Source organism: Diorhabda carinulata, chromosome 4, assembly GCF_026250575.1.
Source record: "Diorhabda carinulata isolate Delta chromosome 4, icDioCari1.1, whole genome shotgun sequence".
Taxonomy (NCBI): Eukaryota; Metazoa; Arthropoda; class Insecta; order Coleoptera; family Chrysomelidae; genus Diorhabda; species Diorhabda carinulata.
This window is the reverse complement of record NC_079463.1, coordinates 29,092,376-29,110,606: the sequence shown is the minus strand read 5'-3', so window position 1 is coordinate 29,110,606 and position 18,231 is coordinate 29,092,376. Positions and strand designations below refer to the sequence as shown.

General features: G+C 32.7%; 1 protein-coding gene across 2 annotated transcripts; it reads right to left on the bottom strand.

Annotated features, from left to right (window-relative positions):
• Positions 1–7,039: 7,039 nt before the first annotated feature.
• On the bottom strand, positions 7,040–18,001 carry LOC130892648 (UBX domain-containing protein 4-like). Of its 2 annotated transcripts, none has more exons than XM_057798165.1 (6): positions 17,460–18,001; positions 17,271–17,405; positions 16,979–17,137; positions 16,380–16,852; positions 12,804–13,465; positions 7,040–7,269 (listed from the first exon to the last, which is right to left on the bottom strand). In XM_057798165.1, exons 1-6 carry the CDS (start codon positions 17,539–17,541, stop codon positions 7,128–7,130), a joined length of 1,653 nt encoding a protein of 550 aa, XP_057654148.1. In that variant the 5' UTR covers positions 17,542–18,001; the 3' UTR covers positions 7,040–7,127. The 2 variants fall into 2 exon arrangements, with proteins under 2 accessions (XP_057654148.1, XP_057654149.1); XM_057798166.1 differs by lacking the exon at positions 7,040–7,269 and adding an exon at positions 9,570–9,759 and having other exon boundaries at positions 17,460–17,700.
• Positions 18,002–18,231: the final 230 nt, after the last annotated feature.

Here is an 18,231-nt window from a genome sequence, read left to right as displayed (position 1 = left end):
GATAAGCTTTTATTATCGAATAATATGTTTTTGATTTTTTCATCGCGTCTAAACGTTTCAAGTGCTTTTTAATTATGAATGTATATAAACATCGAAAATGGCTGATGTCGACATAGCCCAGGTGGTCTTAAAATTAAAAAAATCAATTCACCAATTTGCTTTTTAAAAACAATTTATTCAGCAAACTGAGGATTTAATCATTTAAAGTTACAAGTGGTTACGCTAATCTGACTGGAGTACTATACTCAATTCGGAAAGAGTTGTAGAGTAATAAATCAATCCCTCTCCTGGCCACCATAGCCGTAGTTACATTTTAAAAACAATCTATTATTTTATTTTATTAAACCTCAGCAAATGAATCCAACATTTATTTTCTAAGAAATTTATTGCATCAAGTTTAAATTACCAAATATGTTTACTTATCGGCCAAAACAATTCCTTTGGGAATGATGTCGACAGGCAAATATTTCACGCCCTTTATAGTATAATACCTATACCAGACAGGTTAATTTGTTTTCTGTTTTTTAGGTTCATTTTGCAAGAGTGTAATAAAAGATTAAAATATGAGGTATATCTACTTAAATGGTTATTGACAAGTTTCAGTTTAAGAAAAAGTCCTATAAAAGAAAATTCCCAATACATAACTGCATTTCTAGCGCACAGTTTGTCACAGAAACGTTTAAAAAACTTTAGTGAAGACGCACGCACTCTCTATTAACAAGGAAAGCCATGGGTTTAAATGTAAATCTTCTTCTTTTAATGCTTATCCATTAATGGATGTTCGCGACCACATTTTTCATGGCTTCTCTATCTCTAGCGGTATGGATCAATGTCTGAATATCTTGTATACCCGTCCACTGCCTCACGTTCCGCAACCATGACATCCTCTTCCGTCCCAATCCTCTCTTACCTTCAATCTTGCCCTCGACTATCAGCTGAAGGAATTGATATTTATGGCCTATGCAATCTTTCGTTTCTTTAAGATGTTAAAGAGTTCGCGGTCTTTATTGATACGCCTGAGAATATCCTTATTCCAAACTTTGGCAGTCCATGGTATCTTCAGGATTTTACGATATACCCACATTTCGAATGCCTCTAATTTGTTGATGTTTTTTACCTTAAGGGTCCAACCCTCCATCCCGTAAAGAAGCACTGACCAAACGTAGCACCGCACAAGTCTCAGTCTAACATCAAGATCAAAGTCGGTACATGTAAATAAATTTTTAAATTTTATGAATGTACTTAAATGTATATGGTGTATTAAAATATCAGTACCCTTCATTGTATGTGTGGATGATCTAACAAGTATGTGTTCGAAGATGACAGCTCTAGGAAAATCAAGGGTCTATTAACTTCTTAATTAACTTAATACTAGATAATTGGTCCACCAACACTAAGGTCTCGATGCTTTATTTTATAACCCTAGCTAAATTATTGCTCTAACTAGGGTACATATAATATATAAAAAAAAACAAGGGAGAAGTTATAGAATCTCGCACGGGGCGCAGAAAAGGCTATTTACGGCACTACCTACATCTTGTTGGTAACTATCAGTACCAAAAAACTTCAATGCTGCCATTAACTAAATAAAATCGTTTCATTTTTACATTTAGAGAACATTAACAACTTTTAATAGTATATCAATTTTATATTTCCTTAATTTCTTATTTCTTGAACATATTGATATATTTTTCTAAATCTTCTTGATTTTAGGTCCCTTATGTTTCGAAATTAGTTTTTCTAAATAATTTTTGAAAGATAGATTAAATTGACGAATCAAAATATTTTGATAAAGACTTAAAGAAAAGTCGAAACGTTAATTTTCTCTATCTTTTAAAAATTATTTAGAAAAACTAATTTTGAAACATAAGGGACCTAAAATCAAGCAGATTTAAAAAACTTATTTTATATTAGATGCCTTGCAGCTACATATTTGTAATAAGTTTATATAAATCAAAACTGAATAGAGTAATTTTTCCCCTAAAATCGTAACTTATTCGCCAAGGGATAGAAAGAAACGCTAAGACGCAATTACATCATTTTTCTAGGCCCCTAGTGGCGAAAATATGCGTTAATCTCCAAAAAGATTCGGACAAAAGTTGTCGAGAATTTTGTATGCTACAACTTTGATATTCACTATTTTTTCCTGAAAAACATAGTTTTCCAGAAAATACAAGAAATGTGTTCTGAAATCTTCTGTGCGCCTTCTAGCGGCTTAACTATGCAACGTTCGACAAAATATTCAATGGCAAAATTAGAAGAAATGTCAATATCTCCGCCGCCACCCCATTTTCGAGACTGCAATAAGTCGAATTCGGTTTCAAACGGCCAAATTACATCGAAATTGACTGCTCTCGTTGATGTGGGGAAAATTTCTCTGGAAAATGTCTAATTTGAGTGGATAAAATATAGTCGAAATATTTTAAATTAGTCATCACTAGAGGATCTCTTAAAACAACTCAATGGACCTATGAATCAATTTCTTCAGCTTGTTCTAGTTCTTCCATCAATCCAATGTAGAGAAGATCATCCATTACTACAATCCCTTAATTTTATTTTATATAATTTTTAATTTGAGTGTGTATAATATGTAGTTTTAAGCAACACCCGCCGTATACCCGCCTATGGAATCTTTTTGTATTTTTATAAGATTATTTTCTGAAAATGATTCCGATTAAAAAATAAGCTGTTGTAAAAGAGAATGTAGAAATACAGAGAAGTAAAATAAAAGGTTAAATTGACACATTCGTTTAGTTTTACTCAAAACTAAATTATTCATTCAGAATATCAATGAAGGCATCAAACATTTAAATACAATCCCCTAAACAAATCAACTCAACCAGACTACAATTATAAATGATTTATACACAATTATAATTTTAAATAAAAATGATAGGTTAGAATTATCTATTTACATACGAGGGAGCGTTCCAAAAGCGATTAGGAACATGTTGAGTGTTCGATGTCAAGACTTCTTTGCTTTCTGTGTCTTGCTGGTTTATGACAGGTATATTTTCAAGTGTTAGGTACAATAAATGTGGAGGTACTTTGTCTAGTTCCATTCCAAAGAATTACGAGGTGTATTCATCACTCACCCACTTTTATATGTATATAAAAATTGTCATTATAATTCACAACGAAATCATGCAGAATCAATTCATTTCTTTTATCTCCATAAACGAATTCAATCATTTTTTTTTTCTTAAAAATTTCACTTCCGCTTCAGCTACCTAGCACAGATTAAAAGCGCTCTGAAACATGGCGTCCATTTTGAGATTGTAGCGTATGTGTCAGCGAACGATTCTGCTAAGGTTGTACATCAGTTGTCGACGGTTTCGTCCGTTGAATGAGACCTATGATCATAATATATACGAAGAATCATTACAAACCACGAAGTATAGATATAAGGAGTCCGAACTATGGACGGGAGTGAGAAAGAGAACAATCTCTGTATATGAAAAGTAATAATCGAAATGTGTTACATAGGGGTGGCACCACATTAGCATCAGTGTTAATTTTAAAGGAAGCGCACTAACTATGATTTACGCTATGTACAACGGAATTTGTTGTAATTTTCAGTAATGAACTGCTTGAATCAAATATGATATCAAATTTTTTAACTCGGCATACTTAAATTGAACAATCTACCGAGTTGTCAAAATCAGCTGATCCTATTTAAAAATAGCCGCCGTGGGGTAAGCAAATGTTTGCGCCGTAAGTTTCTGTGTAATTTGTATTATTTAGACTTTATTATTTCCACTTTTATTGCGAAATGGCTTTACAAACAGTTGTTACTTCGAAATTTCCCCCGAAAATGTAGCTTTGTTGTTGTTTTTTTTTTCCGATTATACAGCGGTAAATATAGTCTGACAAACAAATATATCGGTAACCTGTGTGAAATAAACTGTATATACTGTATAGTACCTATTTCATTGTTAATTCTGACATTTATTGAAAAAATATATTAAATTTTATTCAAAATAGTAATTATACTGTTTCATACAATCAATACTTTCCTTGCTGTTCGCAATATGGCCGACATAAGAAGATCGTTAAAAAATGAGTGTCTAGGAATTTGAAACAAACGGTAAGTTCGTAAAAAACTAATGATTTCAGACTACTTCCGGTAAATTACTTAAAAGAAATTAAGCTCAACGGTCCATGATACCCACTTTTACTTCTATGTCAGTTTCTAATCAATTTCATGGATGACGACAAATTTTTTATGTCGAATTTTACGAAACGCCATATAAAAGATCGATTTCATGTAAACTGCATTCATTCAGACAAATTTAGCGAAATAAAATGGATTTTACAACGTTTAAGGTTTGTGGGTTTCTAAATAGTTTTATTAAATTTATTTCGTAATTGTTTTAATTTTTAGATATTAGCCGCTGTTGCTGTTTTATTGAGTATGATATTAAATATATCTGCGCTCCCGGTACACACTGATAACGATCTAGAAGCTGCAGCTACTGGCGATGGTAAGTCGTTTTCTTCATTCTAGTCATCAAGGACATTTATCAAATCAAATTTCGCACTTATATTTTTTATTTTTATGCTTAAAAATGCTTAATCTTTCGTCGGGCGTATTTAATCTATAAAATGAGTAGAATATATTTTGGTCTAGCAAGTTTTTGTTCTTCACAACAGAGAGTAGACCTCCCAGCTATCTTCCTAAGAGTTAGAGATCTGCAATATATATGCAAAAGTGTCGGTAGAAAAGTGTTAATAAGGGCGGCGCCACATTACCATCAGGGTAAATTTCTTTTAGGTTATATTTACTACATTCTTCTATACAATTTTTAACAATGTTCTTATGAATAAATAATGTGAAAACAAGCCAAAACAAAGAAAATAGTATAAAACACTCGTAACAGAAGACTATTCCTAGCAAAACTCTAGCAACGTGCTAGAGTTTTGTTCATAAATTACGCAGTTTTAGTTTTATTTTTAGTGTCAGTGAACCATTTATTTGTCTTTTTTAGTTTCCTCACACATTTTTATACAAGTTCAGAAGTATCTATGGATTGTAGTATTTTCAAATTTGCCGCCGAAGCTAAGATCGATATGGTAGCTTACGCCATTACAACGTTTGCGCATGTTTACGATAATTCTCACCTCCATATCACATTTTTCCTTCCTATCATGCGTTGTTTGCAAATTTTCTCATAGGGTGAACAAATAGTCAATAACACCCCAAAATAATCGATTTTTCTGTATATATGTAAAGACCAGGTAAAAGGAAAAAGAAGATTAGACCAACCAATTCAAGTCTATACTTATTACGTGATACAATTGTATATATAAAAATAAGTTGACTTTTTAGTGATTTTCAGTTTAGTTTAATGAAAAACGTTTTTGTTGATTAGATCTTATTCAAAATATTGAAATTTAAAGTGATAGTTTTCATGAAATTACGTTCAATTTCTTTTTTATTTTAGTTTTCTTGAAATTACGGTCAATTTCTTCCTTGTTTCAGTTTTCATGAAATTATGGTCAATTTCTTTGTTGTTTCAGTTTACATGAAATGATATTCAAATTGTTTGTTTTAGAACATCATGGAAGAGTACAAATCAAAGTTTACAGGGGACCTACTGAATACAGTGGCCACGATCATTTTGCTCCTTGGGGATACTGGGTAAAACAACCAGCTGATCACTAACAACATTTTACATTCCATAATGTTAGTTGAGGGTACAAATCGTGATTAACAGTTTATCTGGACATTTTAATTTATAATAATCAAGATATTCAGTAATTTTTTTGTATTTTTATGAAAAAAAAGTAATAAATAAACTAAGTTCGTATTTTGACTGAAAACCTCCTTTTTTTACAAAATATATATGGGTATGGAGAAGATGAAAACCACATGTCGCTCATTATGTAGAAAGTATCATGTATTAGTAGAAAGTAAGGAATAATCCATTATGGGGAAAAATAAATCAATGGAGAGAATAATCACAGTATGGCGAAATCCACTAATTTCAAACTGTGGAATTATTGACTTTTTTTCTGGCTTAGGACATACATTTACACACCGAATGGTATCATCACTTCTCCTTCCAACTAAAAGCCTCATCTATTTTTCGGAACACAAACTTGGAACCGTTTAATATATGACTTCAGATTGGGTTCCCTCTTTCGCCCTCCAGGCTCGATCTTCCCTATCCCTCGCTTAAATCGATTCTGTTCTAAATCGGCCTTATCGGTGAACAGAACACCCTGTTCTCTTTTCAAAGTATCAACTGGACTGTAATCATCAGCAACCACCTCTTACTCGACGCAGGTTTACCGACATTGAAAATGCTCAGGTCGAATAGGAGCAATGTTTTGTTTGTAAGAATGAGCCAGATCCGGATCAGCAATAAGTGCCGCTATATCGTCAACATATCTCACTATCAATGACTCTTCGGGCAATCGTTGTCGCAATAGAATGTCGTATGCGATGTTCCAAATATTGAACCCTGAGCAGCTTCTGATGTTACTTATATTCTATAATGTCATTCCGTGGTATCATACCCAGGGTTTGATTCCTAAAGTAACTGTCCAATAGATACCTTGAGGTTTGGAAAATGTTTACCAACAGGTGGAGAACGTCACACCATCTTGCCGGATTGAACGCGTTTTTAACATCCTCTGTAATTAATAAAACTACCCTGAGCGAGTGGTGATTATAACTATTGATATACCGACCTTTCTTAAATCAATACTGTCATGAAGTCAAACCTCCCGGCGTCCTCTATTAAGAACTAATCTCGAACTTCTATAAAAATGTATCATACACAATGGTCGATATGATGATGGTACTGAAGGGTCGCGCTTACACGTTTGATTAGACTTTAGAAGCATATGTATTATTCTGATGACGCCCAAGAAGATAGAAACTGCAATTTACGTATCACACAATCCTTTTAGCTGTAAACCGAAATAGAATTAATTTTTGATTCCGTGTGAATTCTAATGAATTGATAAGAAAGGATATACAGTAGTAGCTGATTATATAAAATGTAAGGGATCAGTAATAAATTAAAAGAAATTTCAATTAAAAATATTATAATAAGTAACTATGATTGAAATAATAAAACCATTAAAACATATAGACTCGGTTATTCTAAATAAGTGCTTCACATCTGTTGCGTGGAATTTCCATTGTAAGTACTATTTTCGTCATCGCTATCTTGTCGATCTGCAAGTCTGTGAATGTTACCGTGACGTCTAACTACAGTAGAATCTCCACCACCTTTACGTTTATTCGTAAATTTACCTCTGTAAAAACAAAATCTATATAAATACTTAATCAGGTTGGAATTTCTGTTGGTTATATTCATACTGAACGCACTATTTATACCAACACTCACAATTACACTGTCTGACTCGCAATGCGAGTTATAGTCATCAGAGACTGAAGGTAAACAGACATCAGTCTCTGATGACAATAACTTGGTAATCGAAACGCGCGTCAGACAGTGTAATTGTGAGTGGTGGTGTAAACAGTGTGTTCAGTATATATAAATCTTTGATAACAAATATTCAGTTCATTCAAATTTACTATTAAAAATTATAGTTTAAGAAACATCAATATTAGCTAATGTATGAGTGAGTATTCGCTCTTTCTAATTTATTTTAGGAGTGCCATAAATCGAGAAATTGTAGATCCAAACACTTTATACAAAAGTGTTACCCTTGCTTTAAATTAGCAACAAATCAATATAATATCCAACAGATGAAATATTGTGAAATTTGATCCAAAAACAAAACTAAAAGAATTTTTAATAAACGTATTCTCTACAATTGAGTCTAATTTTCTGTAGGTACATTAGTTTCGGAAAATAAAATTTTATAAGTATTCAATTTCCAAAAAAGTTTGGGCGGCAATTTTTGGGGACTACATCACATTTTCTTCTGGATTAATGGAATGTTAATAAAAAAATGAAAATCGAATTATACTGACAGCTCTATTATTTTTTATTAATTTTGATATTGGTTAAAGTATGCTCAAAATAAATATGTGGTTAAAAATTATTTAAATTTTCAAAATAGAATTATTTAATGCTGCGTTGCAACCAAATGGCCTCTCATATCACCAAGTTTAACCTATCACATCATTTAATAAGATTAACGCACAGATAGCGCTGCCATTGTCAAATCCATATGGCGTTTATGAAGTACCAGCTTTCAAAAAACTATGTGTACAGAGGCCGAAGATGGTGAACATTCTGGTCAACCAATTGAGGTGGTTGCTCTAGAAAACATCAAAAAAGTCCGCAAAATGGTGATCTAATATTTTAAATTGAAATGACAATAGATGACACATGGATTTCACTCCGGAATCAAAACGATTATCACCTGAGTTGACAATGAACCACATCCGAAGCGTCCAAAGGCACAACAGTCAGCTGGGAAGGTTATGGCCTCAGTATTTTGGGATGCGTATGGAATATTTATCATCGACTATCTCCAACCGACTGTATCGTTTGAATGTAAAAATCAAGAAAAAACGGCCTCATATGTCGAAGAAAAAACCCCTTTTTCACCCAGACAATGTACCGATTCACATGTCAATGGTTAAATTGAACGAATTGCTTCCTCATTCACCGTATAGTCCAGATTTGGCCTCCAGTGACCACTGGCAATTTGTTGATCTCAAAAAATACTCGCCGGTAATAAATTCAGCTCAAATGGAGAAGCAATTACTGAAACTGAAGCCTATAAGACAAAAGACAAATCCTACAAAAAGCACGACTAAGAGAAGTTAGAGAAGCGTTAAAATGATTGTATTGCTTTTGAAGATTACACTGATGAATGAAGCCGTGGTGTGTTAAATGGTTTATTTCTTTGAGGATATCAAAAAACAATATGTTTATCAATCAAGTTAGCCATCATTTTTTGGAATTTATTTTTTAGAAGCTACTTAATTTTTAAGCCACTATGGAAAATAGTATTTTAAGTTAAAAATTATTGGGATGTACTTAGATAAGCCACTAGAAGATCAAACGGGAGACAAATTCTCAGATTCTCAATTATTTTTACTTCATCTTTTTTTTTTGAAATGATAGTACGCCATCAAATCTTGTTTTCCACGATAAAAGTAACGGGCTCAAACATACACCTATGGCATCAACTCGTCTGGTCAAAACTTGCTAAGTGAAGCTCCAATTAGTTTCCTAAATTGATTTCGCTTCTTATTTTTTTTAAACATCTACCAAATAATTTTTGTCTACTACTTTACACCGACAGATTGTACTTGTGGCCTATTCCATTACAACCTTTTCAGATTTATTGTCCTCTTAATATAGATTATTTCATCCAGGGTTACTCTCTGGAATAGACCTAGAATGTACTTGTTTTGTATCCTCTCCAGCCAATCTAATCCATCCATTCAATGTTATTTCAACAAACTAGCTACAGTTTTGACAGGATTCCTGTCTTTCCTTATCTTTATCCACTGTAACCTAGACTTGCACCCCATATAGCTTTAGTTATGGGCGTTACAACGCAGTAGACGAGTACCAGTACACTTTAGTTTAGAAATTTATTTTAAAATATCGTTAATATTTAGAAAAATAGCTTTAACCAAGTTACCTTTTGAAAAACACGTCTTTTACTTCCCTATCTTCTACAGAATATGATTTATAGAAATCATTTTACTTTATAAAAATTTTCTTGTTTAAAATATACTAAAATCCCATGGCAATATCGATTATACCATAAATTTCACGGACCAAAATTTGGAATATATTAAAAATCAGGAAGTTCCTAGAAAAAACACCGCTGAAATTGGTACCACTAATAAGACATTCGGGTGTGAAGATAAACTGAACTATTTATATAACGAGATTGTAGACATGATTAAAAAAACTCTAAAGAAAATGGAAAGACTGAAATTATAATTGAAAAATTATTTATATTGTTCTTTACGAAATATATGAGGTGAGTATTTTCAAAATATGTGAGAGAAAAGTGATTAATGATGAGCAAGCAATAAACATATGTGCGCAGGGGTATTTGGATAGAAAGCACATCTACATTCTCTCCGATAGCCAAGCCCCGAAGGCTATTAAGTAAGAACAACTCTAAAACACTAGCTAACAGAAAAAAAGTAACTTTAATGTGGCTACCTAGCCACCAAGGCGTACCAGGCAATGAAGAAGCAGTTAGCTTTGCCAAAAAAGAAGCAACGACTGCATATTTTGGAGCAGAGCCTTTTGTGGCCTCATGAGATATCACAGAAACTTCTTGTGATGCTCAGAAACAACGTTAAACTGGTGGTAAGTCTTCATACAGGTCACTGTCCCTATCTTAAGACGATATGCATGGCAAAGAACAACTGTAGAAGCCGTAAGCAATAGCGACATCATAGCATATAATACTTTGCGAATCATCTGCCCATTAGCAATTAAGCACCTCGAAGGAGTAGTGCTTTGGGAGAAGTCTAAGTGTTTTGATATTTTGGAGCCAGTAGTATGACATGCAGAATCAAGTTCAAAATACCTTCTAGGTATAGGTGTAAAGTGGTTTAAAAGCCAAAACTACTCGACCAAAAATTTACAATGCTGAACAAACTATCGCTTTCCACTGCTGGCTTCAGCATTGTAAAGCATTGTGTTCCCTATTCTAGCTTTTTTTTAATTCCTAAATAACCTTCACTAGGATGAAAAAACTCAATATCAACCCCATCAAGCTAGACGGACAAACCATTGAGTGGAAAACAGAGAGGAAATATCTGGAGCTCTCAATGGATATGTGGAGACACTTCATAGGTAGGAATTGAGGTTTTAATCAAATGATCTTATTGCGGATGTATACGGCAATCGTGAGACCAATCATCACATATGGGGCAGTGGTTTGCAATACTAGACTTAGTCTGAAAAATATCTCGAAGGTACAAAGACTGGCTTTCATAAGGACAGGATTCTGGGACGCAGGGACAGACAAACCCTTCTATGGTATCAGCTAAAGAGCAATAGAGAAAACATTGGAAAAGATACAGGAAAAAACTAGTTACTGGGACAATCTACAGGGGCTTAGACAGGCAGTCCTGAGAAATTATAACCAGAGATCTGCTGAATGAATCTTCTATCCACATTCTCTCAAAATGTGAGACAGTACGGAACTCCAGAGCACTAAAACTGGGAGCGTATGAAATAGAAGACGAAGATATCTGGAAGCTCACATCCTAAACTAAAAAGTGGGATTCATAAATAGATTTTTGGCAGCTATAGTCATCCCACAATCTAAACTTCCTAAGATAGTGAGATTGAAAACACTGGGTTCCCAAATATCACAGCAAGAAAGGGGGACACAATAAATTAATTCGGTCGTGGTGTAAACACATAACCCCCTTATGACATAGGTAGAATCAACCTTCATCGGTTTTAAAATTTTTTATACGGACAAGGTATAAGGAAAATTGTCCGTAGTAATATAAAAGGCATCGAAATAATTTGCATGTAATAGAAACAAAATCTTAGATCATCTCCTGATTTGTTATTGTTGTTGGTAAGGTCGTGCATCTCTTTTAAACTTTAGTAAAATTTCTTTGCTTCTTCTATGAACGGTTAACTTTGCCTTTGCAGGTATTGAATTGAGGTCTGGTGAATGAATCCTGATATTCAATCTTGCAGATTCACCACCTGAGATCTTCCAACTTTGTAATAAAGTTATTTTTTCACCGTTTATAAGGATTTCTTCATGTTAATCTTATATATTACTTCGATATTGAAATAAACTGACATATAAGATATTTTTTTGAAACCTAATGGGAGTTCTTGATAGGAAAACTTTTTGAATGAGGTTATCAGGTAATGTTCTCTGATCTTGTTTTCCTCTGTGGTCTGTAGTAATGATTCCTACTAGACTTGATAGTTGCAATCGAAATTGAGTGAGATTTTTATACATAATTCAGGACTACCACATAAAACTTGTAGGATGTTTAGGTTTCGGTTTCTGAGAATCATCTTGTTACCCACCATTTCGAAACTTTTTGAGAGACTGTTACTACAACGAATTAATCCCAACTTAGACAAGATCCCTCAACAACTCATCAGTGCCATCGAATTGTGCATGAAATAAATTCAGCCCCGGAAGAAAAAAGTATTTATCAGGAGTATTTTTAGACATAATTCAAACATTTGTTAAGGTATGGCAGGACGGCTTGCTATTTAAAATCAATCCCTTTTTCAACTTATTGAAATCATATTTATTGTACAAGACTATCATCATTTCAATTTGGAGACATAGAGATGTGGGGCTGTGCCAGCAAATTGCGTATAGCCGTTATACAAAGTACACAATCTAAGATTCTGCGAACAATTGTCGGCGCTTCCTGGTATGTTTCAAACCAGATGATACTCGAAGATCTTCTAATTGAAACAGTACAAGACACAATATAATACAGAAGCCAACCATTTGTGCAAGGAAGAGACGACCAAAGACTAGAGAGGAACTGGCCATTGGAGCCAAAATTAGGTATGGAAGAGATCTCACTGTCTCGTTAGGACATATGTTTTTTTATTTTTGTAACAAACAAAACAACCTATAAAATTGTTATTAGATAAACATTTTAAAAAAAAGTTAATTATACTTGGAATTATGGATTAATGTGTGGAAATGTGTCATCAAGGAAAAAAAAAAGGACTTTTACACAAAAAATAAATAATCACAATAACTTTTTTCAATATTCACAGCACATTTTGGCACAATATTTTTTTAACGAAATTTCCCAAATGATGGGGCAACCGTTTGGACAAATATTATAATCTTATAGAAAGTTAGAAGATTTAAAAAGTTAATAAACTTACGTTGTCTCAGCTGGCTCGTTTGGAGGGGTAATATTTCTTTCATTTTGAGTTGAATTGGATCCAAAAATGAAACTTTTGATATAACCGAACAAATTGAAAATCGGCGTTAAAAAACTCCAGAATAAAGAAGAGATAAACCCTTCTCCGGAATGAGTAGCAACAATACCGCTACCATTTATAGGTAATATCAAAATAACCGCATTAGGAACTAACTGTAAATCTAATAAACTCGATGGGTAGTCGGTTTTAGTGAATTCTTTTCTTGGAAATGTAGTGGCTAATGTGAAATTGTTAATGCGTAAATCGGATTTAACGAACGAAACGACATATTCCAATTTATCAGAAATTTGAAATTCTTTTGTTACAGAAGAGCCTTCGGGTAGTTTGAACTGTAATCTGGTAACATTCCCGGCGGGTTTAGGGGGAGAAGGGGTTGCTTTAGAGGGTTCTGTTACTTTAGGAGTTGGCTGCGATTTGGACAATCTTTCAGCACGGTCTTGTGCTATTTGAGCTAAAACACGTTCCCTAGCTAACTGATTTTCACGTTTTTCTTTATCTCTATCTTCAATTAGTTGTTTCAATTCCTGATCCTCTTGCCATTTTTTTAATTGTTGAACGTTTTGTCCCATTTTACGTCGTTCCAACTCCTTTAAACGCTCATTCTGCAAATTAATAAAAAAAGATTACATTGTTAATTTTTTATGGAAAAATGTGATAGGTTTGACGATTGAAATGACACATAAAAATTAGGGTCTGTTCGCATGACAAGTCGCCAAAGCAAAATGAAGTCCCAGATAAAATAAACTTATATTTACAGTTCAATAACACCAATTAAAGGGCATTCTGATTACGTTAATCATTATGAGACATATCATGAATATTGTATTTTTTGAAAATAGATTTTTTGTTGTATTTTTAAGAGGATTGCACACAAAAATGTACATGTTTGCGCTACCAATACCCCCAATTATCATTTTCAGAGACTGAAGGTAAACTAAAACTAATTAAGTCGACCTTCCTATATTTACTAAATTTTCCAATCCAACCACTTCAGCAGGAAATTCCACGTTCGTTCCCTAATTAATAAACTATGGATTCGACTCAATACTTTCAAATGTATCTAGCAATAATAGCTAATTTCGTAAATACCACTAATCTGCAAATCTAGTACTTTATCTCTAGGAATACCCAACAATTTTTTGAGGTATTATTGAGAACTATCAGATCAATTTTTTCTTGGTTTTGGTTATGATTAGGGCAAAAAGTAGTTTCGCAAAGAGATTTCTCAAACCTAATCAACTGATCTCAATAAAAATCCTTTCCTTGTTTGTGTATTTAAATGTTAAGTGGAAAATTAATGATATTATGTAACAGAAAATGGAGAGTACACCTAGGTGTACCTGCATGTAGTGGTATTTTTTCTAAATATATCAAATTCTAACCTGTTTTTTAACTACTGAGGTATCTAAATATGATAAATGTTTCCATTTCATAAGTAAATTTTATAGATGGCCATTTTGATTATTGTTGTATGACGAGACCTTCTACATTTGTTTTTTTTTTTAATATAAAATATAACGAAAATGTCGCCCACATACCTTTACCATATATACCATACCCCAAGAAAATATTGAAACTCTTGGCTAATCTGCCTGACTAATGAATAATTCAGCCATAAATTGTGATCAGCAATTGCTCATAGATTTTCTTTTATGTTATTTTTGAAATTAAATTTTGTATTGAAAATAGTTTTAATCCGTTAATTGTTGAATCAGTCTAAAAATTATAAGTTCAGTATATTCTCAAGATATTCCAAGGTCTACTGGATCGGTACGCTAAAAAATAATGAACTTACACCTAAGGCCATTACAATTTCGCCTTCTCTAATAAAAATTAGTTCCAGCCTCTGAAGACGATAAATTGGTTATCAAAACGTACATCAAATAGTGTAGTAAATAATTTCTTTTGTATAAATATCACCAATGGTTCCAGAAATTCAAACTTCCAAATTTGATGGAGTTATATACATATTTCATTATTAATTAAAAAAAATTGACATAAGAGGATGGTCCCAGAAGTACCTGGCCCAACAAAGAAAACATTTTGGAAAAAAATATATTTATTTTTCAACATAATCTCCTTTTAGCTCCATACACTTTTCTAAGCGATGTTCAATTAGTTCAACACCCTTTTTATAATAAGCATCGTCAAGCTCCTCAAAATAGCTATTAACTGCCGACATCATCTCTTCATTGTTGGAAAGTCTTTAACCACTGAATCATTTTTTCAAGTCTGGAAACGTAAAATAATCCATGGAGGCTAAATCTGGCGAACAGGGTAGCAATTCAAACTTTAATTCATTAATTTTGGCATGATGCATTGTCTTGATGAAACAACACTTTTTTCTTAACCAAATGCGGTCGTTTTTGCTTGATGTATTCGCTGAAACGTTGCAATAAATTCGCATAATACTCGCCGCTCATAGTTTTCCCTTTATCAAGATAGTCAATGAAAATTATCCCACCCACATCTTAAAAAACCGACGCAATGACCTTGCCTGCATACGGAATGGTCTTTGCCTTCTTTAGAGTCGGTTCTCAGTGAAAAATATTTGTATTCTAAAATTTGAATAAAAATAGGTACAAGTGGAGCTGTGGAAATAAAAAATTTACAAATAAACAAAACATGTTTGATATTTTATCTTTAGCTTCCAAGCAATAACATATAAAACTAACATATCTGTAATCATGCGCCATTATTGGGAGCCTAGAGAAATTTTATTAGGAGATTTGAAAAAGAGTAATATATCAAACAATTTTCGAGAAATTAGAAACATTTCACATATTTAAAAAGAAATTTAAGAATAAAATTAATAAAGCAAAAAAATTGGAAATATAACATAAGCAGGAAAGTAATTTGGGCATTAACTGTGAAAGGAAAATAAAAGAGTATTATAAAGGTATAAACCTGAGCATTAATATATGAATAGAAGAAAAGCATTACCTGAATAGAAAAGAAAAAAGGAAGAGTAGTGAAACAACAGCAAGTAGAATTAAATTAAAAGTAGATGCCAATTCACCTGAAATTACATGCATTATTCTCAATAGACATCAGAAGACATCAATTGACATGAAGTGACAATCAAACTCAATAGGCTTCAATGGATTGATAATCGACAATATTCGACAATAGACACCAATAATTAGTGTTATGGTCAGCTTTGGTTTTGTTTTTTCTTCTTTTGACAAATTATTTGAGAGGAAATGATTAGAAAAACTTTTTTTTTTCATGTGTGGGAGTCTGCCACTACCCGCCCCACCCACGGAGTCGCAGCTGACTGCCATAGGTATTCATAATATAAATACCTAATTCATTTCACAAATTTTCAGTTGGGCGGGATTTGGTCAGGAAAATCTGTCACTTGTTCCTGGAATATCATTCATAAAGCTCTATATTAACAACAAGCTGTGTGTTACAACAAAAAAATGCATATAATTGGAAAAATATACTGTTGATAGAAATTATACTTACAAGACACAGAATACATGATAATACTGATTTTAAAATTTAATTTACCTCTTGTTCTTCCTTTTCTTTTTGTTGTCGTTTAGATTCAATCAATTCCTTTGCTCTATCCATTTTTTCTTGAACTGATAATTCTTCATTAGTAGTACTAGAATTAACTTCTTTCTTTTCTTCCATGTCTTCTGTTGAAGAAATGTTGATTTCACTTGGACAACTTATATCAACTTCATTTGAAGAGTCTTTAACAACGTGTGAAAATTCTTTTACTTCATCAGGTTTCTTATTTTCAAATTCAGCTTCATTAGAATTTTTCTCTTCAACTGGCTTTTCTTGGTGTGAAGGATTTTCTATTGCTTTTTCTTGGTTTGAAGCCTTTTCTATTGAATTTTCTTGATTTAAAGCCTTTTCTACTAATTTTTCTTGACCTAATCCATCTTTATCACTGACTATTCTACAGACACCATTTTCACATTTCATTGAAGAACTGCTGTTAGACTTTTCTTGATTAATAAAATCATCTGATGCTAAAAATTATAATAAAGGTCTGTGCAACTAAAAATTTGTTTATGAAAATGAGATGTAATTCATTTCTATTATTCGTGTTTTTTGAAATGAGAAGGAAAACAAATAATTCTGTGTTATATGATTACCTGAAGTTGACTGTGAAGATAGTTGGGTAATATTTGCTCTGGACAGGATGTCATTGATCCTAGAAGAAATATCGTCCAAATTAGTACTTCCAGTTATAATATCCAACGGAACACCACTTTTTCCAATGAAATATACAGAAGGAACACTTGGTTCTTTATCTAAGTCCATAATAAGGAAAAGTGTTATTATTAAATTGGATTATTAGCAAATATTACACTATTATATTTATTTGTTGTTGTTGAAACTAAGCCTATCCTAACAAATACTGCCAAAAAAGTACGAAAAGGATACAAATTTCACCGAATTGTTGATGAGAAGTTGAGCCAGCTTTTACTTTAATACATACAAAATTATCTTGTTCCAGTTTTTGTCCAAATTCCCCATTGTCAATTAAATTAGTAATTTTTTCAGAATTTTCATCGGAACCTGTAGTAAAAAAGGATCATTAGTATTATCAAAAAAAATATAAATATGATATACCTTCAATATAAACGACAAAAATTGCTCCTTTGGATTTTGAATAGCTGACTGCTTCAGATATGTCACCGTTATACCACTTCATTTTATTTCTTTATTAAACAATTATTAGAAATCAATAATATCTTTAGCAATTAAAATACTTAACACATCGCAATATTACAAACGTAAAATAATATAAAATTGTGACACAATTGTCACTGTCAGAAAATATAAATATATCACGTGATCAATATGTACTATTATTAGGTTTGTTCTTGGTAGAATTAGTTCAGGAAGTGTACACTGAAGCGCTCTTTGTACAGATCCAGCGCTAGTGTCGCTGTTCTTAGTAGCAGTGCAGAGAACTAGCTCACCCAGTTCACTGAACTGATTGCACTGGGTCTATAGTCAGCTAAGCCAGTGCAGTGCAATAAGTGTAATTTGGAGACGGCGGCACTTCATTTTCGTCATTGGGCGAATGTAAAATATCAAAAAGTACTAAATCATTTTTCATTATAGTTAATACTACAAGGTCTGAATCACATCACAAAACCACAAATACAACAATCAACAAATGCTCCATCCATTGCCCTCTGCACTATATCGTTCTTTGTAACCGATCGAATTAATTCTAAACACTCATGAACTGGCTTGCACTGCTCCAGTTAAGTACAGTTTCAGTGCAGGTATCAAGAGCAAACCTTGAAACTTTAGTCTTGGAACACGAAATTTTAGTTTTAGTGTTTTTCGGATAGTATGATCGTAACTCTTTAGATAGATCACACATCAGCTG